Here is a 25,849-nt window from a genome sequence, read left to right as displayed (position 1 = left end):
GGTCGGCGCAGAATGTCATTCAGCACGCAGCTGGTCACACGGCACGGGGGCGTTTACAGGGAGGGAGGGAAGCGGGCGTTTTGTGGGTAGGGGGAGTAGAGGGAAGAGGGGCGGGAGCACGGGGCGCGCGTCGTGCCAGGCGGGGTCGTACGGGAGCGTAGAGGTGGAGCAAGGGCAACGTTACAGCTGCGCCGGTGAGGAGACCGGCGCGGCGGGGTGCGTGAAGAGGGCGGAAGAATCCGAAGAGGGAGAGAGGGCCGTCCACTGTGGTCCGGAGGCGAGAACGAGTGGCATCGGCTATGCCGGCGGCTGCTGGCCCTCCCACCGGTCGAGCTCAGACGTGATGGAGAAGGCCTGCGAGTCGCGCGCCTGGTGGTCCGAGCCGTGCGAGCCCTCCATGTTGCCGAGCAGCAGGCCGAGCTGTGGTGTGCAAGTGGTCAGCGCAGGGCATCGACAGCAGCGTCGCCCGCACGCACCTTGTCTTCTGTGTCCTGCAGCCGCTGCGCCAGGCTGCCGTTCTCGGCCCGCAGCTGCTCGTTGGCCGCCTGCGCCGCCGAGAGGTCGCGCGAGATGGCCGCCGTGCTCGAGCCCGACAGCGCGCCGCCGGCCTTGGACGCTTGCCCGAGCTCGTTGCTCAGATGCTGGTTGAGCGTCATCGTCTCCTGCATCTCGCGGCGCACGCTGTTCAGGTTCGACTCGAGCCGTGCGATCTCGTCCTCGAGCTCGTGTTGCCGGCGGGCGGCGTCGGCGTTCGTGTCCTGCAGGTCGCGCGAGCGGTCGTGCGTATCCTTCTGCTCGCTGATGAGCGACGCAAGTCTGGCGAGGAGAGAAGTCAGCGCCATGCCTCACCCTCAGTGCCGCTGCATGCCCACTCACCTCCGCTCAAGCTCGCGGTTCTCGAGCGCAATCTCCTCGCTCTGCCGTGTCACATCGGCCAGGCGCGTGCGCAGCGCCTCGATGTCCTTGGCTGCCTCGCCTGCAGCCTCGCCGGCGGGCACGGCGCCCGAGCGTGCGCCGGCCAGCTCGTTCTGCAGCGTCGCGTTCTCCGTCTTGTACTTGGTCAGCTCGTCCTTCATGCGGCGCAGCATCTGAGGAGCAGTGTGTGTGTCAGCGGCATGACAGGACACGGCCCTCATCGGAACTCACCTTCTCGGTGCCCTTGACGAACGACACGGCAGTGTTGTAGTCCGTCTCGAGCGTGGCCATGCGCTCGCGGTGCGATGCCGTCGCCGAGGCGAGCTCTCGCTCGGCGTTGACGGCTCGGCGCTCGAGCTCCTCGTCGCCGGCGCCACCGCCGCGCGAGCTACCGGCAGACGCGAGCTCGCGCTCGAGCTCCGAGGCGCGCTGCGAAGACTGCCGCAGGCGGTCCTGCGCCTCTTGCAGCTCGCGCGCGCTGTCGTCGATCTCCTTTTCGAGCTCGCGGATGCGGCGGTCGGCGTAGCCGCCCTTGGCGCTCAGGTCGTCGTCGCCCGGGATCGGCACGCCTCGGTCGCCCATGTACTGGCGGAGCAGGCCCATCTTGACGGTCGCAGCCTCGGCGGCGCGAGAGCGGTCGCGGATCTCGACGTCGCGCTCTGCGGCCTGGTGCTTGAAGCGCGCGACCTCCTGCAGCGCGATGGCCAGCTGGCTCCTCATGGCACTGAGCTCCGAGCGCAGACCGGAGTGCTGCTTCTCGAGGCCGATGTTGCGCTCGCGCATCTCCTGCAGCGCGGCGGCAGACGTGTCGGCCGCGCTGCGGGACTGGCTCTGCAGCTGGCGCAGCTGCTCTGCCTCGTCGGACAGGGCGCGCAGCTTCTGATCGACGTGGGCAGGGATCTCCGCATTGGCGCCGCCAGAGGCCTCGCGCGTGGCGGCGCGCTGCTGGTGCAGGGCAAGCACGGACGCAAGGCTGCCACTGGCTGCCTGGCGCTGCGACTCGGCCTCGCTGCGGTGGTGCTGCACGAGCGACTCGAGCTCCGCGGCGCGAGACGCATGGCTCTCGGCCTCGGTAGTCTTGGCCTGCAGATCGGCGCGCAGACGATTGATCGAGCCCTCGTGCTGCTGCACAAGCTCTCTGTGCGAGTGGTGCAGACGCTCGTGCTCGGACGCGCGCGCGTTGGCGGCAGCGAGGGCTGCCTGCACCTCGACGAGTGCCGAGACGTGCCGCTCGAGGCTGAGGTTCGCCTCGTCCAGTTGGCCGCGCGCGGCATCGTGGTCGGACTGATGGCGCGTCGCCAGCGACTGCAGCGTCGAGACCTTCTCCTTGTGCTCGCGCAGCAGGCTCTCGTTGGTGTATGCGCGCTTCTGCAGAGCGGCGAGCTCGTCGTGCGAGCGCATCTGCGCGCCCTCGGCAGCCATGGCCCGCTTGCTCGTCTCGGAGAGGCGCTCCTCGGCAGACTCGCGCAGCTGCCGCTCGAGCGCCAGCTCCTCTTGCAGCCGCGTCAGCTGCCGCTCGAAGTCGCCGTTGTCGCGCAGTGTGCGCGAGAGCTGCTGCTCGAACGACGTGAGGCGCTCGGAGTCCAACCGCGCTGCCTCGGGCATGTTGTCTGACTCGAGCGCGTGCAACTTGGCGCGGTAGAAGGCTGCCTCTTGCACGGCAGACGACCGCGCGCGATCGGACTCTGCAAGGCGTTCAGACTCGCCCTGGGCCTGCCGCGCAACTTCCGCCTGCAGAGAGCATTGTCAGCATCAGACCGCACGGGTGACGCGGCTTGACTTTCCTTTGCGCTGGCGAGCTGTGTCTTGAGGGTGATGAGAGCACGCAGCACGCGATCCTTCTCGCTGCCCTCGGCTCCGGTGTCGAGGTCGTCGAGGTTCAGCTCCGCCTCGCTGGAGTTGATGCTCGAGCCATCGGGCATGTCGAGCTGCTCGGGTGCGATGAAGCCGCGCTTGGCGGCCATGGCCAGCGCAGCGCGCATCCACTGCTCGCGCCGGCGGAGCGACTCGACCTCAGCGGACGAGGGCACACCGCCCATGACGCCTGCCAGCGACGAGCCATTGGCTTGCACGGGCGGCGACGCGCCGCGCCCGTAGTGGAAGGCATCGCCGGGAGCAGGCGAGGCGTTGCGGTCGAGCGAGCCATTGAGGCCGCGCGCCGGCGGCGATGCGGCCTGGCTGCGCATGTTCTCGAGGGACCGCTGGCTGCGCGGCCCATTGTAGGGCGCTGGCTGCTGCGCCTGCAGTGTTGGGCCGGGCTGCTGCTGTGCCTGCTGCTGCTGTTGCTGCTGCTGCACAGCCAGGATGGACGGCGCCTGCATGCCCGACGTGGGACCGCCGCCCTGCAGCGCCGCTGCTCGCTGCTCGCGCACAGTCTGCTGCGTGGGCGACATGGCGCGTGCGGGCACGTCGGCAGGCGCTGCTGCTCCGTACGGCGTCTTGGCCTGCGCGTCGATAGGCGAGCTCACGGGCGCGACGGCCGACATGAGGCCGTTGGTCTGCGGCCCGCGCGCGCCAGCCTGCGTGGGTGACGCCGCTCGCCGGGCATCCTCGGCCACCGGCGACATGTTACGCGAAGGGTCGGCGCCTGGCGCCGCTGCCGCGCCTGGCGCGGGTGCGATGCCCGGCGCTGGCGCCGCGCCGCCCGGCAGTGTCGACTTGCGTGCGCTGCCGCTCTTGCTGTCCGGCGGGTACTTGATCTTGCCCGTATCGAGCACGTAGACCGTCGCCGGGTCGTCTGGCTTGCCGCCGGTGAACGACTCGCCGCCGAGCACGACGACCTTGTTCTGGTACGCCGTCAGCGCGTGGCCCGAGCGGCCGCTGGGCGACGGGCCCATGTTGGCGAACATATACCAGCGCTGGTTCGAGATCTTGAAGCTCGCGAGGTCGCCGAGGTCCTTGCCGTCGACGCCGCGGCCGCCGAAGATGTACATGACGTCGTCGACGAGACACGTCGCATGGCCCTCGCGCGGCACGGGGATGTAGCCGATGCACGAGAGCTCTTCCCACGAGTTCGTCGTCACGTCGTAGCACCATGTGTCGTTGTAGTGGTACTGGCCGTCGGTGCCGCCGAAGACGAAGATGCGGTCGCGGTACGTGACGCTCGCGTGTCCTGTGCGGCGCGGCGGCACGGCCGTGCCCGCCGGCCGCAGCAGCTCCCACGTCGGCGTGCTCTTGAGGCTGTTGAGGTCAAACGACCAGATGTCGTTCATGAAGGTGCCGTCGACCTGGCCGCCAAAGACGTAGAAGCGCGAGCCGACGATGGACACGGTGTGCCCGTAGCGGCCGACTGGCCCGGCGTCTGGGCTCTCGGAGCTGTGCCGCACGCGCGTCCACTCGCGCGTGCTCAGGTTGAGGAGGTACAGGCCCTCGTCCTGCTTGTCGTCGGCGCGCACCTTGGTGTCGCCGCCCCAGAGAATGAGCACATTCGACACCAGCACAGTGGCATGGCCCACGCGTGGCGGCGGGATCTCGCCTGTGGTCTGCACCAGCGTCGCGTTAACGCCGCCGCCCAGCGCGACAGTGCCTGGCGGCGCGCCCGGCGGAGCAGTGCCCGGCGGCTGGATGACTTTGTCGACGTAGACGGTGTAGAGGTCGTTCTTGACGCTCTCGCGCACTAGACCGCCGAAGAGGTACACCTCACCGGCGGCACTGGCCAGCGAGTTGGCTGCGTGGCCGTAGCGCGGGAACGGAGACGGACTCAGCGCGCCCGGCGGCGCCTGCCGTGTCTCGTCGAGGAAGCGCGGCGGGTTCATGACAAGGCTGCGCTGGCTCCACGGGTACACGACGCTCTGCGAGCGTGTCGAACCGCCTGGCACGCCGGGTGCGCCGGGCGCACCAGGGATGCCGCCCGGTGCGCCAGCGACGGGAGGGCCCATGCCTGCGCCCGACGACGGCGGCAGGCCCGAGATGGGGCCTCCAGGCCCCATGTTGCTGCCCACCGACATCATGCCGCTGGCGCCCATGTTCGCCACGCCGTAGCCGCCAGCGCTGCCGATGCTGTCCTGGCTCTGCTTGCGCACACGGACGCCCGACGCAGGGCCTGGGATGCCCGAGGACGAGGAGCCATAGTCCTGTCGCGGCGCAGCGGCACCGCCGCCAAACTTGAAGCCCGACGCACCCCCTGGCCCGCCAGCCGGGCCCATGGAGCCCATGCCGAGGCCTTGAGGCGGGCCGCCGGGACCGCGCAGAGAGCCAGCCTGCGAGCCGTTGGCCGAGGGCGCAAACGACGAGCCAGCACCGCTGTTGAGGCCGGCCAGCGTGCCCGAGATGGAGCCCGACGCGTTGTGCGAGCCGCCGCCGCTGCCGGGCCCAGAGCGCAGGATGCCCTCGGGTGCGCCGCCAGAGCGCAGAATGCCCTCGGGCTGCTGCGCGCCGTGCCCGTCGCGGCTCGTCGGGCTGCGTGCGCCGTCGAGCGGCGGCGAGTTGGTCGTCGAGCCCTCGACGCTCGGCGTCGCGCCCGCCGCGTTCTTGTCTTTCTTCTTGCCGAAGATGGCCATGGTGCTGCACGGCGTGTCTCAGCGAGCGGCACGGGTTGTGCTTGCAGTGTCCAGCTGCGGCACGGCCAAGAGCGCCCACTCACGATCAGGTGGCTCGCTGGCCGCGCGTCTGCGTGGATGCCGGCGCGAGAAGCCTGCGGCGCTGTGCGCCCAGCGCAGTCGGCAGCGCTCCCTTCAGGAGGGCTTCGTCACGGCCAGCGCAGGCGAGCGCGAGGCGAGAGTGCTGCGGTCCGAGCAGCAGCGCACGACGCTGGTGCGGCGGCGATGCGGCGGATGCGGCGGGCGTGAGGTGGATGGGACGTGCTCTCGCGCAGCGAGAGGAGGGCGTGAGGCGTGGCGTGGGGCGTGCAGCGGCGGCAAGCGGCGTGCGCGGCGCGGCAGAGCGGCGGCGGACGCAGAGAGAGCAGCCGGCCTGCGGAGGTGGGCCGGAGGATGCGCTGCGTGGTGGATGGCAGGGGATGATGGCACAGCAGAGGAAGCGAGGCAGCACGGACGGCGAGGGCCACTCGAGGCGCGCCCGGCGAAAGCGCGCCCGGCCGTGCAGAGGCGCGCGGCGCGAGGTGCCTGGCGCGCGCACAAGGCTCCTCCATCGTGGCACCGCCGCTGCTGCTCATCTCGTCCCACAGCCGTGCTCGGCGCAGCTGCACGGGGTGTGTTCAGCACCACATCCTGCGCCGTGCTTCTGCTGGCTCTTTCACAGCGCTCTACGCTCGGCGAGCGTGCGACTGGAGGCGCGTGCGGCATGTCCTGCTGTTGCTGCAGAGGTCTCTGCGTGCCGCGCGAGCCGCGTGAAGAGGTCGCACCCACCAGCATCTGCTGCGCTACCTGCTTTGCCAGTACGCTGCTGAGCGCTTGGCCACCTGGGCCCCTGCGCACCTTCCTCAACCTGATTTCGGGCGCAAACAGGACGCCATCTGCCCCCAAGGCGCCGCACAAGGGCTGCTCGATGAGCGAAGGGTGCCGCAGGAGAGACGCGCTGTCCACGGCCGGCGCGCGGCACACTGCTCCAATGCCTGAGGGAGATGTTGTGTCGCGGCGAATACAGCCTTGCGCTCCGATTACAAACGCTGGCTGAAGTCGGCCTCGCCGCCGTAGAAGTAGCGTGCCTGAAAGTGCCTTCTCACCTCCACCCAGACCGCCGCTCTCTTCAAGAGGGCAGCCGAAGCACAGGGCACACAGGACCGTGGTGTGCAGGACGGCATCGTACACAGAGCGCCGCACCGCAAGCATTGAAAACATGAACGCAGACGCCTCCACATCGGCGGCCGGAGCGCTGCGCTTCGACGGCAGCGAGCTCACATACAATGGTGCCTAGCTGGCCTTGTGCTCGTTCGGGCGACCCCTGCTTACCGCCTGCACCCACCAGAGACGGTCGACGCTCTGTGCAGCTTTAGTGAGCACGCACGATGGTCAAGCCACGCATTGGCATGCTGACGAGGCCGGCCAGTGACCGTGGCGCTGCACTCGATCCTCTGCTTCCGCGGCGTCTATCCCGCCAGCGTCTTCTCTCGCAAGCAGAGCTACTCGGTGCCCGTGTGGGCCTCGCGGCATCCCGGGCTCAACGAGTACATCGACGACATCATCGCCGCGGCGCGTGTGCAGATCCTCAAGGTGCGGCACCTGTTGCGACGCGAGTATGCCGAGTCTGACGCTGCGCACCTCGCAGCGAAACGTGCAGGCCTGCCACATCGTGCTCTCGTCTCTCGCGACGCAGAACATCCTTGAGCGCTACCGCTTCGACCTGGACTATCTCGTGCCGCCCGTCGCGGCCCGAGACTGCGACCTGGCGTGCGTGCTCTGGAGAGCAAGCAGTGGCTCTCGGCTGACGGGCCTCGCCGTGCAGCATCCCGGGCAACATGACGCAGCAGGGCATCGACTTGCACCTGCGTGCCTTTATGCAGAAGCTGCTTGCGCTCGACGGCGCGCTCGAGGATCTCGACGAGCCGGACGGTGCGTGGAGGGCAATGCTGCCATGTGCTCTTCTGACAAAGCGGCCCTCAGATCTCACCTGGGCATTCGTGCTGGTCCCTCGTGACGGCTGTGCGCCGCAGACCGATGACAAGACCGGCAATGTGGGTGATGCGTGCGATGCACCTACTGCAGGAGCTAAAGCCTGCTGTAGGAGCCGCCCGAAGGACCATGGGTGCCCTTCGACGACGGCCCGCTGCTGCCGCCATCGCCTCGCTCCTCTCCGACCTCCTCGGCGCTGGCAGGCTCGTTTCCGAGCTCGAGCTCGGCCGACCGCAGCACGAGCCAGGTCGGCGGCTCGCTGACGAATGCCATGCCTCGCGGGCGCGACGCTGGCGGCCACGTTGGCGCCGACGACCCGCCGTCCATTTTGCCGATCAAGAGCCTCGACACGGGCGTGATCAATGTGAGCCGCAGCGCTGCCGAGTGCTGCAACGCCTGCTGACGCCATGCGCAGCTGATGCTCTATGTCGAGGAGCATCCCGCCGCGAAGCGCCACAGCAGCGCAGCCTTCTCGCAGGCGATGCCAGCCGATGCGCGCCGCCTCGACACTCGCAGCGCCGTGCTGCCCAGCCTGACGCAGGGCGGCGTGAGCCAGATGCCCGACGAGGTGCGCGACCTCGATGCGCCGCCCGTCCAGCTGGCACGCGCCGCAGCGGCACGGCGCAAGAAGCGCGCCGACGGCACGGCCACCGTCGAGGAGCCGCTGCCCGACGAGGAGCAGCGCTCGAGCAGCGACGGCGGCGAGAGCGATGCCAGCGAGACGAGCATGCGCAGCGTGGGCTCCTTTGAGGGCTATGGCGGTGGCGGCGGCATGGCCGGCACGCGTATGTAATGCAAAGCTTCTGACTGCGTGACGTCTGACGGTCGTCGTCGACTGATGTCTGCGAGGCCGAGCGCCGTTCACGAGCATGAGGTGTGCGGCAAGGCGTGCGAAGGAGAGTCTGAGTGCGGACAAGGGTCGCTGCGCAACGCGGCGGGCGCACAGGAACGCGAGGCTGTGGCGGAGGTGGCAGAGCAAGATGACATTCGACAGCGTGAGGGTCACAGAAGTAACAGCAGAAGGCCAGGAAGGGAAGAGAGATATCTAGTGGCGCGAGGCGTCGCGCGTGAGCGTCGCCGGCGCGTCGGAGTGCGCGTCCTTCTCGAGCGAGTCGGTCTTGACGAGGTGGTCCGGCTCCTTGTGCAGCGGCTCGGGGTGGCCCAGGTCGGGGCCCGCACCGGCGGCAGAGGCCTGCTCGAAGCGGCTGCCCTTCTTCTCCGGGCCGACGGCGATCCAGACAGCGATGAACACGGCAATGATGGCCGTCGCGACACCCATGACGGGGCCGTAGGCCTCGACGCGGCGTCCCTTGGGGCCCATGACCGTGAAGACCTTCTCGGCAAGCTCGTTGACGATCTGGGCGCTCGGCGAGCTGATGGCGTTGCCGAGCTGGTACGTGATGCCGGGGAACGAGGCACGGAAGGCCGGCGGGCTGAGCTCCTGGAGGTGGACCTGGAATTGCGCGAGCGGGTGAGCCACAGCGCGGCGCACACCGCGGCACGCGCGTACTCACGGGAATGACACCCCACGCGCCCTGCACGAAGAACTGCAGCATGAAGCCGCCAGCCTCGAGGCCGGACTCGGTGTTCCTGAGGTAAATAGGTCAGCACAGGCCAGTGGTAAAGCGGATTCGGGTGACCCACGGCAAGATCCAGGCGGGAATCAAGACGGCCGTCATGAGTGCGGCGATGAAGATGGCACGGCGGCGGCCGATCGACTGCGACAGGTAGCCGATGATCGTGCCGCCGACGCATGCGCCGGTCTTCATGAGGATCGAGGCGCGCGAGGCGGCGGCGTTGTCGAGCGCCTTGCCGACCTTCATGAACGTCGTGTACGAGTCTTGCGTCGTGTGGGAGAAGAAGTTGAAGAGAGCCATGAGGATGACGGCGTAGATGATGCGGCGCCACTCCTGCTTGACGACCACGCCGGCCTCCTTCATGAACGCGCCGGTGTGTCCGCCCTTGCCGCCGTTCTTCTTGGCCTCGATGAACTGCCGTGACTCGGGGAAGAAGATGCGGGCAATGCCGACGGCGAACGAGCCGCCGGCGCCGATCCAGAACATCGTCGGCCACGAGCTGGTGGCGCCGCCGACGCCGAGGTTGGCGCAGGCCGCGATCACGTAGCCGAACGAGTAGCCCTGCTGGAAGACACCGGAGAGCAGGCCACGGGCCTCGACTGGCACATTTTCAAGCGCCATGGAACTGGCTCCGCCGAAAACACCGCCCATGAAGATGCCGAAGAGCGCGCGCACGGCCAGGAACGTGTTGAAGGTCGGCTGCGGAGTGCGCTCATGATCAGCACCGAGGCAAGCTGGTTGCACCGCGCTCATGGACTGACTGCATAAATTGACCCCACTTGCAAGAGGCCGAGGCTAAGGGAAGGGAAAGGAAGCAGGTGTCAGCGCGAGCCGGGCAGACGCAGGGACGCGACGCGCCGCGTCGAGAAGGTATGCACCAGATCATGTTGACCACAAACCTGGGAGGGCGCGAGAGCGTGTCAGTTCATGCTTGGACACGCGCAGAAAAATGCTGCTCACGGCCACTTGCGTCCCCAGTAATCGCCAGCAATGCCGAAGATGATGGCGCCGACCGAGCGGAGAAGAAGCGTGAGGGTGATCGCGGTGGTGACGTCGCTCTTGGAGACGTTGAAGTAGAGGGCGAGCTTGGTCGTCTGGATGGAGAGGGCGTGGAAGTCGTAGGCGTCGAAGGTCCAGCCGAGGAAGCCGACGCTGTAGTACAGCCAGTTGTTGGCGGTGAGCATGCCGAGCAGCTTGAACGGGTTGGCGGGCCACTCGGGCGCCTGCCACTCGACGCTCTCGTTGCCGAGCTCGTCGATGACGACGACGCGCGTGCGCCAGCGGAAGAGGCCGAGCACCGACTCGCGGGCGCCGGCGAGGACGCCGAGCTCTTGCTTGGTGGCCATGGTGATGTTGAGGAGGGAGTGGGGTGGGAGAGGTGCGGGGAGCAGGAGGGTTGCGCGAGGGCGCGCTTCTTATGCGGCGCGCGGCTCGGAGGCCCGAGCCCCATGGGGTAAGAGCGCCGTCACTGACAGCCTGCCTCGGCAGACCATTGCAGACGGAGCCAGTCTCTGCACCTGCGGCTCAACAAGCGGGCAGGCACAGGCGCGAGTGCCTGCGCTGCGGGGGCGGGGTACCGCGCAGACGCGGGGAAGCAGGCGCAGGCGCAGGCGCAGGCACGCACTCTACTTGCTGCCCCAGCACACCTCGACCCTTCACGCTTGTGCTGCAGCATGCATTTTGGTGCGCTGAGTGCAGCGTCGGGAGGAGCCGGAGGCCGCTGTGGCACTGCTCTTGCGCCCCAGGGGGCCGCCACAGCGGCGAGCGCGAGGCGGCAAGGCGTGGCCAAACGTGGCGCCGCGCCCGCGCTGCGGTTTGCTGGGTTGCGGCGCGCGGCGGCGGACCGGAGGCCCGGCGCTTGCCGCCGCAAGCCGCCCGCACCGCCGGCAGTGCAGCCGCTGCCGCAGGCGCGGTACACAGGCGGGCCGCCGCGGCAGAGCGGAGAACGCGGCGTGCCGCATGCCACAGGCGCTAGGGCGCAGCCCGCTGGCGGCGCGGACACCGCTGGCGTGCCCCATGGGAGAGGCACGAGGCATGCAAGCGGTGTCGTGGGCTCCGCCACGTAGCGCCGCAGTGGGTCTTGGCAGCGGCAAAGTGTGTGCTCCTCTCGTGCCTCGGCTGCGGGGTCGCAGAATACGTACAGCCGGGCTCGGGGCCGCCGCCGAGCGGGCACAGCACCAGCGCCCTCCTCCTCACCCACTGGCGCCGGCAACACCACCTCGCGCTCTGCAGGAATGCACCCGCCGGCGGAGCTGGCAGGCCGTCCATGCGCTGACAAGGCCGCGTCACGAAGGGCTGCACAGCGAGCGACCATACGACCCCTCCGAGGCACACAGAACGTCGCCGCTGACGTGCGCGTTGCTATTCTCGCTCGACCCCACCCATCCATCTCCTGACGGCAACCGCGCGGCTCCGCAGATGGCTGGACGCGGGGCCCCCAAATGCGAAGGCCGGCGTGTGCGGCTCCGGCCTGCTGTGGCGCCCGGCGCAGCTCCTCGAGACTCGTGGCTGCACAGCGCCGCTTCTATCTCGAGGCCGCAGGAAGGCCATCACGCATCGGCAGCATGAGCAGCGGCGGCGCATGCAGCGTGGCCCAGAAGGTGCATGGAGCCGCATCGCCGAGCCGCAGGCAACGTTGCGGCTCCGCCGCCGCTCCCGCCCTTGCCGCATGCGCCGCACCGGTCCGCTCCGAGACTCCTCGCTGGCAGGTCTCGTGCGGCATGACACCGCTCTCTCTGGCATCGCCTGCCGCTGTCCGGCGTGTCGCCCCTTGCTGCGCATTGCGACGTTGAGCCGCCTAGCATGTGATGCGCCGGGCCAAGCCTGCAGCTGCACTCGGGGCGCAGGCACCGCTGCCGATTAGTGCACCTCGACGTGCGAGCATGTGCAGACGTCCAGGTGGCCGAGCCGGCGGCAAGTGCAGAGAGAGCTCGACGAGGACGCCGCACCGGCTGCGCGCGTGCGGGCACCCTAGACGCTTTTGTTGGGTCATCGGGAGCGCACGGCGAGGGCGCTGGAGCTGCGTGACGCTTTGCGAGCCTTGGCGCGCCGCTTGCCCTCGGTGGAGCGACCTCGGAAAGCAGCTCCAGCAGCGCAGCATCGCCCGCGGCCCATCGGTCACCGTTGCAGCGCAGCGGAGCACGCTTGTCAATCTGGCATCGACGCCGCGACGGAGGTGACATCGTCGTGCGTCGGTCGCCGCATCGCAGACGTGCCAGGCCAGGCCATAGACACGCTCGCAGGGTCCGACGCTCCCGAGTCGACGGCGCCGCAGCCGACGGAAGCGGTCGCAGGCGGCGTCGCAGCGCGCAGGGCGGGCAAAGCGCCTCGCGGGCGCAGGCCAGCAAGAAGGAGCATCGACGCCGGCGTGGAAGGCCCGCCGGTCCGGTCGATCCCGCAGCGCCACGCGGGCCCCGGGGCGGAGTGCGAGGCGTGGCTAATCGCTTCTGGGCGAGTTCGCAGCCCGCGCCCGGATGCTGCAGCGGGTGGGCGACGACAGGCCCAAGGTGCTTTGCCGCCTGCACCTGAGCGGCGGCAGCTATTTCTCTTTGCGAGCGACCTTGTCAGCACGAGAGTCCGGGACGACGGCGTCGAGATGCCGCTGCCATGCCCAACATGCTCTCATCGGCTGCTGCCGCTCCGCGGGCCGGCTGCTGGGCCCCACCTTGCGGCTGTCCCACGCGAGGCGGCGCCGCCTCCGCCGCACGCCAGACGCTCCCGTGTCGCCCACTCCGCCTTGCCTGCGCCGGGGAGTCGCCCCACTGCCCCGCCTCGCGACCTGTGCGGGGTCGGAAGAGCTCGTGGTGCGCTCCGGGAAATGGGTTGCAGTCTCGCAGAGGCCGCGGCGCAGCAGAATTCTGACCGTGCGACATGCCAGCAGGCGCGGCGCGGTGGCGCGCGCGGGGGGAGGATCCCGCTGGACGTCGCCGTGCCAAAGAAGCGCGACGTGCAGACGACGCCGGACGGCCTGGGCCCACAAGGCAAGCGATGACCTTGCTCTGCAGCAAGAGGAGAGCCCGAGATGATGGGCAGCGAGGTCCAGATTCAGCCTGAACAGCGCCCAGTCACGTGTCAGGGGCATCGTTCGCCCTGTCGAGGGCGCAGCCACTGTGCGGCAGGCTCCTGACCGCACCGCTTGCTGCGCCGACGCCCACACTGCCAGGTCCAGAGCGCCGCCATCTCGACTCACCGCTCTGCCCCTCGTGCTGCTTCCGCAAATGGATACGCGCTGCGCAGCCCACCTGCTGTGCGCCGCACACCTCTGCCAGCTGCAGCCCCCGCCAAGACCGTGGAACGCGCCGAATCCAGGGCAAGTGCTCGAAGAATGCGCCCTCGAGCTCGTCTGAACGCCGAAGGAGGGCGTTGACTCCATTGGAGGGCGACGGGCGGTGCTTCCGTCCGCGAGAGGGGCTGGCCTCAGCCCCAGACAGGAGGTGCGCAAGGCAGAAGTGGCAATTCGCGGATGCCGAGGCGGCTGTGCTAGCCGAGTCGGCAGTGCCGGAGGCGTCAGATTGGGACGTTCAGGGGTGAGACGGAGCAGTCTGATGACGAGGGCGTAGCGGAGGCGCAGCCCAGAGGAGTCGTCGAAGCTTCTCGCCGGGCGTCTGAGCCGATGCCGCTCCATGGCTGCTCCTGAGGGCGCATTCGGCGCCGTCCACGAAGATCGGGGGCGCCTCGTCGGCGTCTCGCACGTCAGGCCACCCCTGCGCCGCCTCGCAGAGGAGAGGACTCGGCGCGTTATGGTACGGCGTGGCATGCTGCTGCTTCGTGCGAGCCTGGTAAACGATCGTCAGGTGAAAGGCATAAAGGGCGCCGCTTGCCCACGTTCCTCTCCCGCTTCCTTGTCTGCGACCTACAGCTCAAGTCCACCCGCTTCCCCACTCTCTCCCGCTCTCCCTCTTCCACTTCGAAGGCTGGCCCTTCGCCATTGCTATCGCTACTCCTCACCCGCCTCTCCACCTCCTTATCCCCTCCTCCTTGACCCATTGCCCGAGACCACCATGCACTTCACTCCCGCCTACCTCGCCCTCGTCACGGCCGCCATTGCGGCAACGGGCGCCCAGGCCCGCTACGTCATGTGAGTCGCGGCGCAGTGCTTCGGTCGTGGCTGGCGCTGACACGCGACGCTCTCAGCCGCGACACCGAGTACGGCCCGGTCGTCGTCGACGTGCGCTCGCAGCGCGGCGAAGCGGTGCCGGGCGGCTACTACGGCGCCCGCCAGGTGGCCGAGCGCCGCCAATCGAACAATGCCGTCCCACTCGGCTACTACGGTTCGCGCCAGGTGATCAACGAGCGCGCCGAGGCTGGCAACGCCGTGCCGGCGGGCTACCCTGGGGGCTACCCTGGCTTGCGCCAGGTGCCAGATGGCCGCGCCCAGCCGGGCAGCGGCGTGCCGATGGGCTTTTACGGTCCTCGCGCTGCCCGCTACGTCGCCCGTCAAGAGAGTGGCGCCGCGCAGTCCGAGCCGGCGCCCGCTGCTGCGGCCGCCGAGACGAAGCCGCAGGAAGCCTCGACCAGCACCGCTCCGACGATCGAGCTGACCGCCGACGAGATTGCGGCGCTCATTGCCAGCACGGGATCCCAGACAGCCTCGGCCGCTCCGAGCACAGCCGAGTCGAGCGCCGAGAAGCCTGCCAGCGGTGAGAGCGCCACGGCACCGACCCCCGCAGGCTCGACGGATACGCCGGCTGCTCTGGCCGCCGACCCGTACGCCGGCATGTACAACTCGCGCCCGGCAGGCTCTGCCAAGCAGGCCGACGAGAGCGCCGCCGCTACTCCCCAGGTGGCGGCGGCTCCCAGCAGCCCGCAGCTCGACGCCGGCCAGATCGTCTTCGTCGATGGCTTCCCCGTGCTGCTCCAGAAGCCCGTGGATGCGTCGCAGGAGCCGTCGGCGCAGCCCGACCAGTACACCTCGACGCGCGGCGTGAGTGCCGTCACCAGCGGAGTGAGCAGCGCCAATGCCGGAGTCGCCGCCAACGCAGCGCCGCCAGCAGCAGAGGCAGCGGCGCCTGCTGCTGCTGAGGCTCCGGCACCTGCTGCCGCCGACGCACCGGCGCCCGCAGCTCCCGAGGCCGCGGCGCCGGCAGTCAGCGAGGCCACCACGAACGCGACCGGCACGCTGCCCACTCCTTCGCTCGACCTGCTCCTCGTCGGGCTCAACCAGACGGAGCTGCGGCAGCTGGCCGACATCATCGACGCCAAGGCGGACGCTGCCCTTGCAGCGGCACCCGTGCCTGCAGACGCACCGGCCAAGGACGCTGCTGCTGCGCCCGCGGGCGAGGCTGCACCAGCCGCGGCGCCTGCACCTGAGGCTGCCAAGGCTGATGCGCCTGCACCCGAGGCTGCTCCCGCCGCTACACCTGCACCCGAGGCTGCTCCCGCCGCTACACCTGCACCCGAGGCTGCTCCCGCGGCCAACGCGACGGCGGCGCCGCCGAGCAAGACGGAGCAGCGCTCGACGGAGCCGCAGTACTTTGCGCCGCCGCGGCGCATGGTCTCGCCCGTGGAGCGCCGCTCGGTGAACCCGCGCCGCTACGACGCCCCTGGCCGCCGCTCGTGGAACGTGGCCCAGCTCGCGCGCCGCTCGATCATCCGCGTCGTCGAGGTCAACACCATGCCGAGCGCGAACAGCACGGAGACGGCCAGCTCGGCCGCCGAGGGCACCAAGGAGGCTGCCGCGACGCCGGAGACCAGCGCCGAGAAGCCCGCCGGCGAGGCCCCCGCCAGTGCCGCAGCTGAGCAGCCCGCCGGCACCGAGAAGCCCGCCAGCGCTGCCGAGGAGAAGCCTGCCGGTGCCGCTGCTGAGCCCGCCAGCGCCGCTGCTGCCGCCGAGCCGGCGTCGAGCACGAGCAACGCGACGGCCGCGCCGCCCAGCACGGCCGAGCAGGCGCAGGCGGCGCCGGCGACGTCGACGTCGAAGCAGGACGCCGCCTTCAGCCTGCGCACGCCGACGGCCATGCTGCTCGTCTCGGCGCTGCTCGGCGTGGGCGTGCTGCTGTAGTGCTGCTGCTGTACTGTGCTGAATGACCATCCCATTTTTACCCGGACCCGATGCGTGACCGCGAGTGTGCCAGAGCTGGTCCGAGGTGCAGCGTGCATGCGATCGGCGCCCGTGCGATGCTCACATCGACAGGCGAGAGGTGGTGTGGCGATGCCTGGAGTGATGATTGCGGCGCGGCTGCGGTGGTAGTGAGAGGCAAGAGGCGGGTGGAGCGCGGCAGGGAGCAAGTCGAGCAGCGGGAGTGCACGGGCCAGCAGCTCGACAGGCGGCGTGCCTGGAATGGGCCGCGGAGAGCGCGGAGCTGCGCCTCGCTGTCTGTGCGCCTCCTGTACGCCGTCTGCTCGCTCCTCTCCTTCTCACCACCACCACTGCATCTGCCCTTGCGGCCCCCTCACCTGCAGCGCCCGCCAGCCACGCTGCGCACAAGCGCTGCCGCCGCCATGGCGCTCGAGACCGACGAGGCCGAGCTGCTCAAGCTCTACTCGCTCGACACGCTCACCCCGACGCGCTGGGCCTCGTCGGCCGCCTCGGCGTCCGGCGCGCCGCTCGCGCTGCTGCCCGACGAGCCCGATGCGCTCGGCCTGCGCGGGCCACACGTCGAGGCCACGTCGCGCGCCCTGGCGCCCGACGTGCGCGCCCAGGTGCTGCTGGCGAGCAAGGCCTTCGACGCCAAGCTCTACCTCTCCACGCTGCACCCCGACGCCACGTTTGCCGACCTCTCGCGCGCCGTGCAGCACCTCGAGGAGAGCATGGCGCAGCGCAGCGAGGCGCTCAAGGTGCTCGTGCAGGACAACTTCGACCGCTTCGTCGCCGTCAAGGCCACCACCGACGGCGTCTTCCGCGAGATGCGCGACGGCGCCGCGGGCCCGCTGCGCCCCGATGCCGACTACGGCACGGCGCAGCTCAAGGCAATCCTCGCGCAGGCCAGCGCCAAGGCGGACCAGGTCTTCATGCCTGTGCTCGAGAATAACCTCAAGGCCGCCAAGCTGCGCTCGACGCTCGGCGTCTTTGAGCGCTCGCGCTTCTTCTTCAACCTGCCCGGCTCGCTCGGCGAGGCCGTCGCCGCCGAGCGCTGGGACGTGGCGCTGCGCGACTACAAGAAGGGCAAGTACCTGCTCGACGCGCGTCCCGGCCAGCTGCTCGCCTTCAACACGGCCGACGGCAGCAAGGGCAATGCCAAGCAGCAGGCGCAGCAGCGCCGCGTTTTCAACAAGGTCTGGGACGCCGTGGAGGAGACGATGCGTGAGATGCGTGAGCGCCTCGTGGCGCTGCTGCGCGAGCCCAAGCGCGGCGTGGAGGAGCAGGAGCGTACGATCGAGTGAGTGTTGCTGGTGCGCTGACGCGGAGCCCTGCTCACCCGTGCCAGGATCCTGCTCGAGCTCGAGCCGCAGCAGGACCCCGTGTCCATCTTCCTCGAGTCGCAGCACGAGCACATCAAGACGTTGATGCGCAAGTCGTTCGACGGCCATCACGCTCGCGTCTCGGGTGCGTAGTGCGCGTCACACGCCCTCAGGCTGCTGCTGATCGCTTCCCACAGCTGCCGCCACTGTGGCCACGATCCAGAACGTGGGTGACAAGGACCGGGCGCGGGACATTCAAGCGTGCGTGCGGCAGCTGTCGCGCGCAGAGCAAAACTACGGTGCGTCAGCAAGCAGCAGTCCAGGACCACAGGCGCTGATCGTGCCCGGCGCAGACCGCAGCCTGGGTGCCGAGGCGTGGCAGGCCATCCACGAGCTCGTGCGCCACCTCTCTGAGACACTCGTCCAGACGCTGCCCAGCTTCTGGCGCGTGTGCAAGAACAACATGGAGGGCAAGATCAAGAGCCGCGTGAGTGCGGCGTCTAGGATTAAAGGCACCGAGCTGACGCCTGGCGAGCAGGCTCCTGGACTTCAGGCACAGGCGCGGGCGTGGGCGACGGAGTCCGTCGAGGCTTACATCGCAATGCTCTCGCACTTCTTCAACCTCACCGAAGTGACGCTGCTGGCGCGCAAGCCGCTCTCGCCGCTCGGCTCGTGGGTGCCGCAGAACGGCTGCAGCGTCACTGCCGCGCACTACATGCGCCTCACGCTCGGCGAGCTGGCCGAGGCGGTCAAGGAGTTCACCGCGCTCGGCATCGGTAGCACGCCGAGCAGCCTCAAGGGCCTGCTGAACAACACGCGCTTCACCTTCACCGAGACGCTGTGCCATCTGTGGCAGAACGGTACGTGCCGCTGCTCATCAACGCGAGTGCATCTGACGCTGGCATCACAGATGCAAAGCTCTTCTTCATGCTCGAAGACTGGTCGCTGAGCCCGGACACTGAGGCTACCACGCTGTACCTCAAGGACCTCTCGACGTTCCACAAGTCCAACGCGCGCGCAGCGTACTTCATCGCTGGCGGGTCTGAGACAGCAGACACGTCATCGCGAAGCAAAGACGTGAGCGTGCCGAGGGCCCGTGCAAAGCTCGACTACTGACGCGACTCGCACAGAGCGCCGTTGCGATCGCGCCCGAGTTCACTGCGCGCATCAAGGCGGCCTTCCTGGACGCCCTCTACGCCTTCCTCGATGGGCTCGTGCACCTTGCCTTCTCCGACTTTGATCCGCTCGATCCTGCGCTCACGACGAGCCAAAAGGTTGTCGCAGACTCGCGCCTGACGCTTGACGTGCAGGAGCTCGACACACGCATCCTGCTCAGCGTCACGAACCTGGAGCACTTGAACAAGGTCGTCGTGCCCGCGCTCGCCAAGCAGTTCCAGGACGCGTTCAACGTCAAGATGGGCGAGGACCTCAAGGTGCGCCGCCGCATGCCATCCCATCCTGTGCCCGGCTGACCCGATCTTGACAGACCATCGACGAGGTCGCACAACAGCTCGACGAGATTCTCTTCACAGACTTCGTCAAGCGCAAGGGCGATGCGATCGCCGACATCTTCCGGACGGGCATCCTCTCGAGCGACATCGCGTGGCACTCCATTCCCAAGCCTGCTGGTGAGCGGATGGCGTCGTGGTTCGCAGCGAGCAAAGTGCTGACAGGCCCGTCTCCGCAGAGGTGCACTCATTCATCTACGAGGCACTGCTCTCGCTCGTTCAGGTGCACGCACAAGTGCGGGCTGTTGCCAAGCCTCTCGTGCAGCGCACAATCTCGGCGCTCCTCGACGACCTCGCCGGCGTGATCCTCGAGGCGTTTGGCGAGATCCCGCGCTTCGGCATGGGCGGCATGCTGCAGGTGCGTCGGCGCCCTGACCCAGCCGCGGAGCGTCTGCTAACGCCTTTTGCTCAGGCCACGCTCGAGATCGAGTTCCTGCACCAGACGCTCTCGCAGTACGTCACGCCCAAGTCCGAGGCCACGCTCAAGCAGATCTACGAGACGATCAGCCGCAAGTACGTGCGCGGCAGCGGCGCCGCCGGCACGGCCGAGGCCGAGGCGCTGCAGCGCGAGCTGGAGAGCGTCAAGCGCACCCTCGTGTCGAGCCGCAAGGCAACGGCGCTGGAGTTTCTTTGCTTCCGCCGCCCGCGCGAGGAGCGAGACTCGAGGGCGCGCGACGCACGCAGCCGCGATGGCTCGGCACCGTCTAGCGCCGGCGCTGCGCCCTCGAGCAGCGAGATACGCACGTCGTCCGAGCGACGGCGATGAGAACGCCCCCACCCCCCCCCCCCCCCACATCTGTACTTGTGTCCGTCATGCATCGATTACGACCCGACGTAGGCAAGGAGCCGTGTGCGGAGCTCAGTAGGGAGTAGCGTCGGCGGCACTGCAGACATGACCTGGGTACAAAGGCGGTCAGCGGCAGCGACTGTGGAGCCTGACGCAGCACTCACCTCTTTCGCGGTGTCCTTGCCGCCGGTGTCGCTGCTCTGCTGCAGCAGAGGCCAGATGAGGCGGTCCAGCAGCGTGTCGACTGTCTGCGCGTAGGCCGGACGCTCGCCTGGCCCGACGTAGCGGTTCCAGCGGCCGAGGTGGCGCAACAGGCCCACGAGGCGGCGCACGAAAGAGAGGCGTGCGGGCGGAGAGAGTGGGTGGAAGCCTGGTGCCGGATAGAGCACGGCGGAGTCGAGCGAGGCCTGCAGCGCTGCGATGTGCGTGCGGAAGGGCGCAATGTGGGCGGCAACGAGAGACTGAGACGAGAATGTCAGCTGTGCACCTCGAAGCGGCCAAGGCGGACTCACCTGGAAGCGCCAGCCGTCGCGCTCGAGCACGTAGCCGACCTGCTCGGCCAGCTCGATGGCGCCACGTGTCTCGACTTCGCTCCATGGGTCGTAGGCGCCTCGTTCGGCGCGCGCTACAAGCAGCGGCACCACGACGGTGCTGACGACGTTGCCGACCGCCTCTTCGTCGCCTCCGCTAGGCTCCGGCTGTGCCTCTGCATATGCTCCGAGCTGCGCGTGCCACTCAAAGGCGTCAAGTCCTTGCGGTCCAGATGCACCGCCAGCAGCGCAGCGCAGGGCGTCCCATGCACCCATCTCCCTGCGCACCCAGAACTCCCACGCGCCGGAGAGCGCCAGACCGCCCCAGGCGCCGGCATACTCGTCGGCGTAGCGCGTGCGCCAGTCGGAGAAGCGCGAGACGAGCGAGGCCGGGTGTGGCACGAGGGTGCCGTGCCGCTCGACCTGTGCTGCTGGCGAGCGATATTCGGGCGCCTGCACGTCGGAGAGCAGCTCGTCGAGACGCGTGGTGATGCCCTGCCATGCTTTTGCGAAGGCGGCTTGATCCTCCGGACGGAGATCGTCCAGCGTCGGCTGTTCCCGGCGCGCTGCTCGCGTATCTGACATGGCATCGCCATCGTCGCCAGGACTTGGCTCCGCTTCGGCGACCTCGTCGGGCTCAGCATCAGCGCGTAATGGCACTGGCGGCAGCAGCGAGAGCTCGGGCACGCCGTGGAAGAGCGCCAGCTCGTCTTCCATCTGCTTGGCGCGCGCCCGTTGCACTAGTCTTGCGCGCTCAGCCAGGTGCGAGGCTGCAGCGCGCTCAGTGTCGACAAGGGCTGGGACCTGCAGTATATTGCGTCAGCATCACGCAGCGTCAGCGGCCGCAGCGCCACTCACCTTCTTCTCCAGCAGCGAGGCGAGGTTGAGGACGAAATCATCCAGCTCGCGGAACCAGGCCTCCGTGTCGCCGGCACTGACGACCTGCTCCTTGTTCGCACTCTCCTCCTCCTCGAGCTGTGCCATGCCGCGCGTGGCGTCGTCTCGCACGCGCTCGTGCGACGAGATTGCCTCGTCGAGCTCGACGAGACGAATGGAGAGGCGCGTGGACGTGCCACTCAAGGTCGGCAGCGGCACGACGGCAGGTATTGGCGCAGACCGATACGGCGACGGTCCCTGTGACAGCGAGCGTCAGCTCGCGGAGTGAGTCCGCGGCCACGCTCTCAGGCTTACCCGATCCTTGACTCGGAAGCCCATGCGTCCCATCTGAGCCTTCTCCCACTCGTCCTGGCTGTCTGCGCTACCTTCGCCATCCTGCTCGACGAGCTCGCGTAGCTCCTGCCGTTTCCGCCTGTGCTCCTTTTTGCGCGCCTCGTCGCCCAGCGCAATGCGCTCGGCTGAGCCAGTGAAGCCAGCATGTCTGCGCACGATGCAGCGTGAGCAGGCTACACGCACGCGAACGGCGGCGGACTCACGCGTCTTCCTCCTCGGCTTCGTCCTCCTCTCGCATCATCCGGCTGGCTGGATGCGGCTCTGACCCTTCGCCGAGCGCAATGAAGTCTGCCGCCTCCTGCTGTCCCGCGCCTCCGCCAGCGGCCGACGCAGCAGCTGCCGCGCGCCGCCGCTCCTTGAGCTCGCGGACGCGGGCTGCACTCGGGATAAGCGTCTCGCCTGCGCCTGCAGCATCTCCATCCTCCATGTCTGCGTCCAGACCGTTGCCGTTGTGCGATGCGACACGTGAGAGCGTCGGCGTTGAAGCCTTCAGGGCGGCAAGGGCTGCTGGGGTGTAGGCAGACGGCGTAGACGGCCCTGCTGCGCTTTGCTCGGGCAGTGAAGAGAGGCTAGAGCGAGCCGCCTGAGCGAGCGCAGAGCGCCTGAGTGTGAATGCCTGACAGAGAGATGTCAGTGCAAGCTCGCAGGGAAGGTGCACGTCCCAATGGCCCTGCTGACAAGCGACGACCTGCGATGCATCTGCCATACGTCCCCCTGAGGCATGCCACTCACCTCTTCCCGCTCGTCCGCCTCGTCGCCTGTGACAGTGGGCCGCAGCGCCGCATCGCGCAGGCCCTTGCTGCGCTCCTTCTTGGGTGCGCCGCCTGCTGCCGGAGTACCGGCCGCCGTGGTGCGCGAGCGGACAACCACGGCGGGGCCCTCGTCGGCGTCCTCATCATCGTCGGCCGGGCGGCGCGTGGCAGCCTGCGAGGCGCCGGCCGATGCCGCCGACGCCGCGGCGCCCGCGCCTGCAGGACGTGCGCGGCGCTTCTTGAAGAGCGGCGCAGGTGGCGGCGAGGCCATGCTGAGCGGAGTGGTGGTGAGAGGGAAGGGAGGGTTGGCACAGGGTGCGCTGCCGCGGGACTCGGGCGGGCAGCGCGTGTTCCCACGCGCGTCGGCCGATGAGCGCCGGTGCGCGTCTTCGAGCTTCGCAGGCGGCGGCGCGTCTGGCGGAGCGGCGCGCGCACTGACACCTCGGCCGGATGCTCGCAGCGGCACCGCTGCGGCCCACCACCACTCTCCACCCTCACCACCCACACTCACACGCCCAGCATGTCGCAGGGCAACCGCCTCGGCATGATGCAGCCGCAGGTCATCGTGCTGCGCGAGGGCACCGACACGTCGCAGGGCACCGGCCAGCTGCTGAGCAACATCGGCGCCTGCCTCAGCATCGTCGCCTGCGTCGCCTCGACGCTCGGCCCGCGCGGCATGGACAAGCTCATCGTGTCGGAGCGCGGCGACGCCACCATCAGCAACGACGGCGCCACCATCCTCAAGCTGCTCGACATTGTGCACCCCGCCGCCAAGACGCTCGTCGACATTGCGCGCGCGCAGGACGCAGAGGTCGGCGACGGCACCACCAGCGTCGTGCTGCTGGCCGGCGAGATGCTCAAGGAGGCGCGCCCCTTCATCGAGGAGGGCGTCAGCCCGCACGTACTCATCAAGGGCTTCCGCAAGGCTGCACAGCTTGTGAGTGTGTGCCGTGCCTCTGTGCCGCTGGTGCTGACGTCCCGCGCAGGCTATCGCCAAGGTCCGCGACATGGCCGTGACTATCGACAAGTCGGACCCTGTGTGAGTCAGCACGCAGCGTGTGCGGCGCGCGACGCATGGCTGACGCTCTCCGCAGCGCCTTCCGAGATCTGCTGCAGAAGTGCGCCGGCACGAGCATGAACTCGAAGCTCATCTCGGCGCAGCGCGACTTCTTCACCAAGATGGTGGTGGACGCTGTCGCTGTGCTGGACCAGGAGGACCTGGACGAGGGCCTGATCGGCGTCAAGAAGGTGCCCGGTGGCGCCATGCAGGACTCGCTGCTGATCCAGGGTGTCGCGTTCAAGAAGACGTTTGCATACGCCGGCTTCGAGCAGCAGCCAAAGTCGTTCGTCGACCCGAAGATCCTCTGCCTCAACGTCGAGCTGGAGCTCAAGGCGGAGAAGGACAACGCCGAGGTGCGCATCAACGAGGTGTCCGAGTACCAGGCTATCGTCGATGCCGAGTGGCAGATCATCTACGCCAAGCTCGAGGCCATCGTCAAGACCGGCGCCAAGGTGGTGCTCTCGAAGCTGCCGATCGGCGACCTGGCGACGCAGTACTTTGCCGACCGTGACATCTTCTGCGCTGGCCGCGTGGCGGCTGATGACCTGCGGCGCGTGACGCAGGCGGTGGGCGGCGCCGTGCAGTCGACGTGCTCGGACATTGAGGACAAGCACCTCGGCCAGTGCGCGCGCTTCGACGAGCGGCAAATTGGCGGCGAGCGCTTCAACATCTTTGAGGGCTGCCCGCAGGCCAAGACGTGCACGCTCATCCTGCGCGGCGGCGCCGAGCAGTTCATCGCCGAGGTGGAGCGCTCGCTGCACGACTCGATCATGGTGGTGAAGCGTGCCATCAAGAACAACCAGGTCGTGGCGGGCGGCGGCGCTACCGAGGTGAGTTGAGCCGAGTCTCGACTGGCAGGCGCGTTGCTGATGGCTCGCCGCAGATGGAGGTGTCGCGCTACCTGCGCGAGCACGCACGCACCGTCGAGGGCAAGCAGCAGCTCATCATTGCTGCATTTGCCAAGGCGCTCGAGTGCATCCCGCGGCAGCTGTGCGACAATGCCGGCTTCGATGCGACTGACCTGCTGAACAAGCTGCGCATGCGCCACGCGCAGGGCCACCAGTGGGAGGGTGTCGACATCGAGACGGAGAGCGTTGCAGACAACATGGAGCGCCACGTTTGGGAGCCGGCGCTGATCAAGATCAATGCGCTGGGCTCGGCGGCAGAGGCTGCATGCTTGATTCTTTCCGTCGATGAGACGATCAAGAACGAGCAGAGCGAGCGCGTGAGTCGCGCGGCACTGTCTTGCCGTGACCGTCACTGACCCGCATGCAACAGCCGAATCCCAACCAAAAGCCCCTGCCGCCGGGCACCGCGCAGCGGGCAATGCGAGGACGCGGCCGGGGCGGTGTGCCGCGCCGGTGAAGGGTCACACGTCGGGGTGGCGGGCCACAGCAGCGCCGCTGAGATGTGGTGATCAATGTATTAGAGACCAGCAGCGAGGGAGTGATGTCGAGTGACGGCCTGGCAGGCCGGCGCGCCCAGCCTGCCGCAGTGCTACCGCATCATGCGCATCGCACGCTCCATGAGCGGGTCCACGAGGCCCGCTCTTGCTGGCTCTGGCGCGTCAGCGGCCTCATCGGCGTCGTCGTCGGCCTCGAGCATGCGCAGCAGGCTCGCGGCGTCCGCCTTCTGCGTGGTGGGCGCGGGCTGCCGGGCCGTCGGCGCCGGGCCCCACACCTTGAGGCCGCGCACGTGCGTGTCCTTGCCGCTGAGGTGGTTGTGCAGCACCGCAAGCTGCACGAGATTGGCATGGATGACCTCGCCGCGGTGGCCGCCGCTGGCGCGCTTGTGCTGCGTCGAGCCTGCCTCGCTGGTCGAGTCTTCGTGGTCCGAGGCCTCCTCGTCGCGCGAGAGGTCCGTCTTGGCGAGGTCAAAGTGCCGCCAGCCCTGCGGCTGGTTGAATGTGCTGGCAACGGCGTCTCAGCGCACGACTGGCAGTGGTGCGATGCATGCCTCGCTCACCGTTTCCGCACCTCGACGAGGTCGTGGTAGTGCGTGCCGGCGCGCACGGAGATGACCTGCGGCGTGTACGAGTCGTCGCGCTGGTGGTCGAGGTAGATTGAGATGTGCTGCAGGAGCGCGTCAGTGCCAGTGCGAATGCACATCACTGCAGCACGGCCTCACAGTCAGCGCCGTGCGCCGTGCGAACTGGATGTTGACGAGATGCGGCTGCGTGCCGTCGCTTCTGCAGCGTCACAGGGGTCAGCTGTGCCGCTTCTTCAGCCAGGACTCCGCCGCGCTCACTGCCACACGCGCTCCAGATCGTCGTCGCGCAGCGCTGCGACGCCGTGTCCGGGCTTGCTGGTGCTCAGGCTCCAGCGTGTGCCGAGGCGCGAGCCGACGTCGACCTTGTGCCGCAGATCTGCAGGCGCCGTCAGCAGGCGCGCGGCTGGGCTCGTGTGGCCGGTGCGCACCGTCGATGTCGTAGAAGCCCATCGGTGGCGCCTCACCGCGTGCAGCGGCTGCGATTGCCAGTGCTTGTGTCTGTCTTGCAGCAGCGATGATGGTCGTTGCTCGTTGAGCAGGAGCAGCCTCGCGGCAGGTGTTGCTCCGGCGCGCCAGGCATGGCGTGGCAGCGTGGGAGCATGGCGCCTGGCCCTCGGGCCAGGGGAAAGGACCGCGTCACGTGTGCCCAATT

General features: G+C 68.7%; 7 protein-coding genes across 7 annotated transcripts; 3 read left to right on the top strand and 4 right to left on the bottom strand.

The window, feature by feature from the left end:
- Nucleotide 1: 1 nt before the first annotated feature.
- FA09DRAFT_332420 (hypothetical protein) lies at nucleotides 2-5,873 on the bottom strand. Its single transcript, XM_025743448.1, has 6 exons — nucleotides 5,498-5,873; nucleotides 2,700-5,418; nucleotides 1,147-2,646; nucleotides 877-1,088; nucleotides 477-816; nucleotides 2-420 (listed from the first exon to the last, which is right to left on the bottom strand). Exons 2-6 carry the CDS (start codon nucleotides 5,412-5,414, stop codon nucleotides 298-300), a joined length of 4,890 nt encoding a protein of 1,629 aa, XP_025595277.1. The 5' UTR covers nucleotides 5,415-5,418; nucleotides 5,498-5,873; the 3' UTR covers nucleotides 2-297.
- A 664-nt stretch (nucleotides 5,874-6,537) lies between these two features.
- FA09DRAFT_363173 (DNA-binding protein) lies at nucleotides 6,538-8,232 on the top strand. Its single transcript, XM_025745559.1, has 8 exons — nucleotides 6,538-6,721; nucleotides 6,781-6,807; nucleotides 6,862-7,025; nucleotides 7,081-7,202; nucleotides 7,258-7,364; nucleotides 7,416-7,486; nucleotides 7,537-7,788; nucleotides 7,840-8,232. Exons 1-8 carry the CDS (start codon nucleotides 6,652-6,654, stop codon nucleotides 8,215-8,217), a joined length of 1,191 nt encoding a protein of 396 aa, XP_025595276.1. The 5' UTR covers nucleotides 6,538-6,651; the 3' UTR covers nucleotides 8,218-8,232.
- A 159-nt stretch (nucleotides 8,233-8,391) lies between these two features.
- On the bottom strand, nucleotides 8,392-10,597 carry FA09DRAFT_312736 (MFS general substrate transporter). Its single transcript, XM_025740704.1, has 6 exons — nucleotides 9,962-10,597; nucleotides 9,880-9,900; nucleotides 9,763-9,796; nucleotides 9,069-9,700; nucleotides 8,939-9,014; nucleotides 8,392-8,877 (listed from the first exon to the last, which is right to left on the bottom strand). The coding sequence occupies exons 1-6, from the start codon at nucleotides 10,345-10,347 to the stop codon at nucleotides 8,470-8,472; spliced, it is 1,557 nt and encodes a 518-aa protein (XP_025595275.1). The 5' UTR covers nucleotides 10,348-10,597; the 3' UTR covers nucleotides 8,392-8,469.
- Nucleotides 10,598-16,366: 5,769 nt separating this feature from the next.
- Nucleotides 16,367-19,641, top strand: FA09DRAFT_332417 (hypothetical protein). Its single transcript, XM_025743447.1, has 10 exons — nucleotides 16,367-17,319; nucleotides 17,368-17,486; nucleotides 17,539-17,640; nucleotides 17,695-17,828; nucleotides 17,880-18,201; nucleotides 18,252-18,418; nucleotides 18,472-18,774; nucleotides 18,828-18,969; nucleotides 19,029-19,207; nucleotides 19,262-19,641. Exons 1-10 carry the CDS (start codon nucleotides 16,442-16,444, stop codon nucleotides 19,613-19,615), a joined length of 2,700 nt encoding a protein of 899 aa, XP_025595274.1. The 5' UTR covers nucleotides 16,367-16,441; the 3' UTR covers nucleotides 19,616-19,641.
- Nucleotides 19,642-19,650: 9 nt separating this feature from the next.
- On the bottom strand, nucleotides 19,651-22,424 carry FA09DRAFT_332416 (hypothetical protein). Its single transcript, XM_025743446.1, has 7 exons — nucleotides 22,129-22,424; nucleotides 21,600-22,012; nucleotides 21,358-21,544; nucleotides 21,025-21,300; nucleotides 20,149-20,970; nucleotides 19,801-20,097; nucleotides 19,651-19,746 (listed from the first exon to the last, which is right to left on the bottom strand). The coding sequence occupies exons 1-7, from the start codon at nucleotides 22,417-22,419 to the stop codon at nucleotides 19,672-19,674; spliced, it is 2,361 nt and encodes a 786-aa protein (XP_025595273.1). The 5' UTR covers nucleotides 22,420-22,424; the 3' UTR covers nucleotides 19,651-19,671.
- A 187-nt stretch (nucleotides 22,425-22,611) lies between these two features.
- Nucleotides 22,612-24,598, top strand: FA09DRAFT_312730 (putative CCT7-component of chaperonin-containing T-complex). Its single transcript, XM_025740703.1, has 5 exons — nucleotides 22,612-23,085; nucleotides 23,135-23,187; nucleotides 23,243-24,038; nucleotides 24,092-24,433; nucleotides 24,487-24,598. The coding sequence occupies exons 1-5, from the start codon at nucleotides 22,669-22,671 to the stop codon at nucleotides 24,571-24,573; spliced, it is 1,695 nt and encodes a 564-aa protein (XP_025595272.1). The 5' UTR covers nucleotides 22,612-22,668; the 3' UTR covers nucleotides 24,574-24,598.
- A 20-nt stretch (nucleotides 24,599-24,618) lies between these two features.
- Nucleotides 24,619-25,780, bottom strand: FA09DRAFT_312727 (anaphase-promoting complex, subunit 10). The gene is made up of 5 exons (XM_025740702.1): nucleotides 25,626-25,780; nucleotides 25,456-25,573; nucleotides 25,336-25,396; nucleotides 25,174-25,280; nucleotides 24,619-25,117 (listed from the first exon to the last, which is right to left on the bottom strand). Exons 1-5 carry the CDS (start codon nucleotides 25,645-25,647, stop codon nucleotides 24,706-24,708), a joined length of 720 nt encoding a protein of 239 aa, XP_025595271.1. The 5' UTR covers nucleotides 25,648-25,780; the 3' UTR covers nucleotides 24,619-24,705.
- Between the last annotated feature and the right edge of the window lie 69 nt (nucleotides 25,781-25,849).

The sequence above is a fragment of the Tilletiopsis washingtonensis genome, assembly GCF_003144115.1.
Source record: "Tilletiopsis washingtonensis strain MCA 4186 unplaced genomic scaffold FA09scaffold_25, whole genome shotgun sequence".
NCBI lineage: Eukaryota > Fungi > Basidiomycota > Exobasidiomycetes > Entylomatales > Tilletiopsis > Tilletiopsis washingtonensis.
The sequence above is the reverse complement of the archived record's forward strand: the minus strand, read 5'-3'. Positions and strand labels throughout refer to the sequence as shown.

What these genes read in the sequence shown, in the direction of transcription:
- FA09DRAFT_312730 (XM_025740703.1), top strand. Translation starts at nt 22,669, where the DNA reads ATGTCGCAGGGCAACCGCCTCGGCATGATGCAGCCGCAGGTCATCGTG. An exon ending in ATCGACAAGTCGGACCCTGT is followed by an intron (nt 23,188 to 23,242) that starts GTGAGTCAGCAC and finishes CGCTCTCCGCAG; the next exon opens with CGCCTTCCGAGATCTGCTGC. An exon ending in AGAACGAGCAGAGCGAGCGC is followed by an intron (nt 24,434 to 24,486) that starts GTGAGTCGCGCG and finishes CGCATGCAACAG; the next exon opens with CCGAATCCCAACCAAAAGCC.
- FA09DRAFT_312727 (XM_025740702.1), bottom strand. Translation starts at nt 25,647, where the DNA reads ATGGGCTTCTACGACATCGACG. An exon ending in GGGCTTCTACGACATCGACG is followed by an intron (nt 25,574 to 25,625) that starts GTGCGCACCGGC and finishes CGGCGCCTGCAG; the next exon opens with ATCTGCGGCACAAGGTCGAC. An exon ending in GATCTGGAGCGCGTGTGGCA is followed by an intron (nt 25,397 to 25,455) that starts GTGAGCGCGGCG and finishes GTGACGCTGCAG; the next exon opens with AAGCGACGGCACGCAGCCGC.
- FA09DRAFT_332417 (XM_025743447.1), top strand. Translation starts at nt 16,442, where the DNA reads ATGGCGCTCGAGACCGACGAGGCCGAGCTGCTCAAGCTCTACTCGCTC. An exon ending in CCATCACGCTCGCGTCTCGG is followed by an intron (nt 17,487 to 17,538) that starts GTGCGTAGTGCG and finishes CGCTTCCCACAG; the next exon opens with CTGCCGCCACTGTGGCCACG. An exon ending in CTCCATTCCCAAGCCTGCTG is followed by an intron (nt 18,970 to 19,028) that starts GTGAGCGGATGG and finishes CCGTCTCCGCAG; the next exon opens with AGGTGCACTCATTCATCTAC.
- FA09DRAFT_312736 (XM_025740704.1), bottom strand. Translation starts at nt 10,347, where the DNA reads ATGGCCACCAAGCAAGAGCTCGGCGTCCTCGCCGGCGCCCGCGAGTCG. An exon ending in TTTGTGGTCAACATGATCTG is followed by an intron (nt 9,797 to 9,879) that starts GTGCATACCTTC and finishes CCCTTCCCTTAG; the next exon opens with CCTCGGCCTCTTGCAAGTGG. An exon ending in AAGTGGGGTCAATTTATGCA is followed by an intron (nt 9,701 to 9,762) that starts GTCAGTCCATGA and finishes CGCACTCCGCAG; the next exon opens with CCGACCTTCAACACGTTCCT.
- FA09DRAFT_332420 (XM_025743448.1), bottom strand. Translation starts at nt 5,414, where the DNA reads ATGGCCATCTTCGGCAAGAAGAAAGACAAGAACGCGGCGGGCGCGACG. An exon ending in CACAGCTCGCCAGCGCAAAG is followed by an intron (nt 2,647 to 2,699) that starts GAAAGTCAAGCC and finishes TGCTCTCTGCAG; the next exon opens with GCGGAAGTTGCGCGGCAGGC. An exon ending in TCGTCAAGGGCACCGAGAAG is followed by an intron (nt 1,089 to 1,146) that starts GTGAGTTCCGAT and finishes ACTGCTCCTCAG; the next exon opens with ATGCTGCGCCGCATGAAGGA.
- FA09DRAFT_332416 (XM_025743446.1), bottom strand. Translation starts at nt 22,419, where the DNA reads ATGGCCTCGCCGCCACCTGCGCCGCTCTTCAAGAAGCGCCGCGCACGT. An exon ending in CCTCGCTGCTGGAGAAGAAG is followed by an intron (nt 20,971 to 21,024) that starts GTGAGTGGCGCT and finishes AATATACTGCAG; the next exon opens with GTCCCAGCCCTTGTCGACAC. An exon ending in GCGACGGCTGGCGCTTCCAG is followed by an intron (nt 20,098 to 20,148) that starts GTGAGTCCGCCT and finishes TTCTCGTCTCAG; the next exon opens with TCTCTCGTTGCCGCCCACAT.
- FA09DRAFT_363173 (XM_025745559.1), top strand. Translation starts at nt 6,652, where the DNA reads ATGAACGCAGACGCCTCCACATCGGCGGCCGGAGCGCTGCGCTTCGAC. An exon ending in CAGCGAGCTCACATACAATG is followed by an intron (nt 6,722 to 6,780) that starts GTGCCTAGCTGG and finishes TGCACCCACCAG; the next exon opens with AGACGGTCGACGCTCTGTGC. An exon ending in GCCCGAGACTGCGACCTGGC is followed by an intron (nt 7,203 to 7,257) that starts GTGCGTGCTCTG and finishes CTCGCCGTGCAG; the next exon opens with CATCCCGGGCAACATGACGC.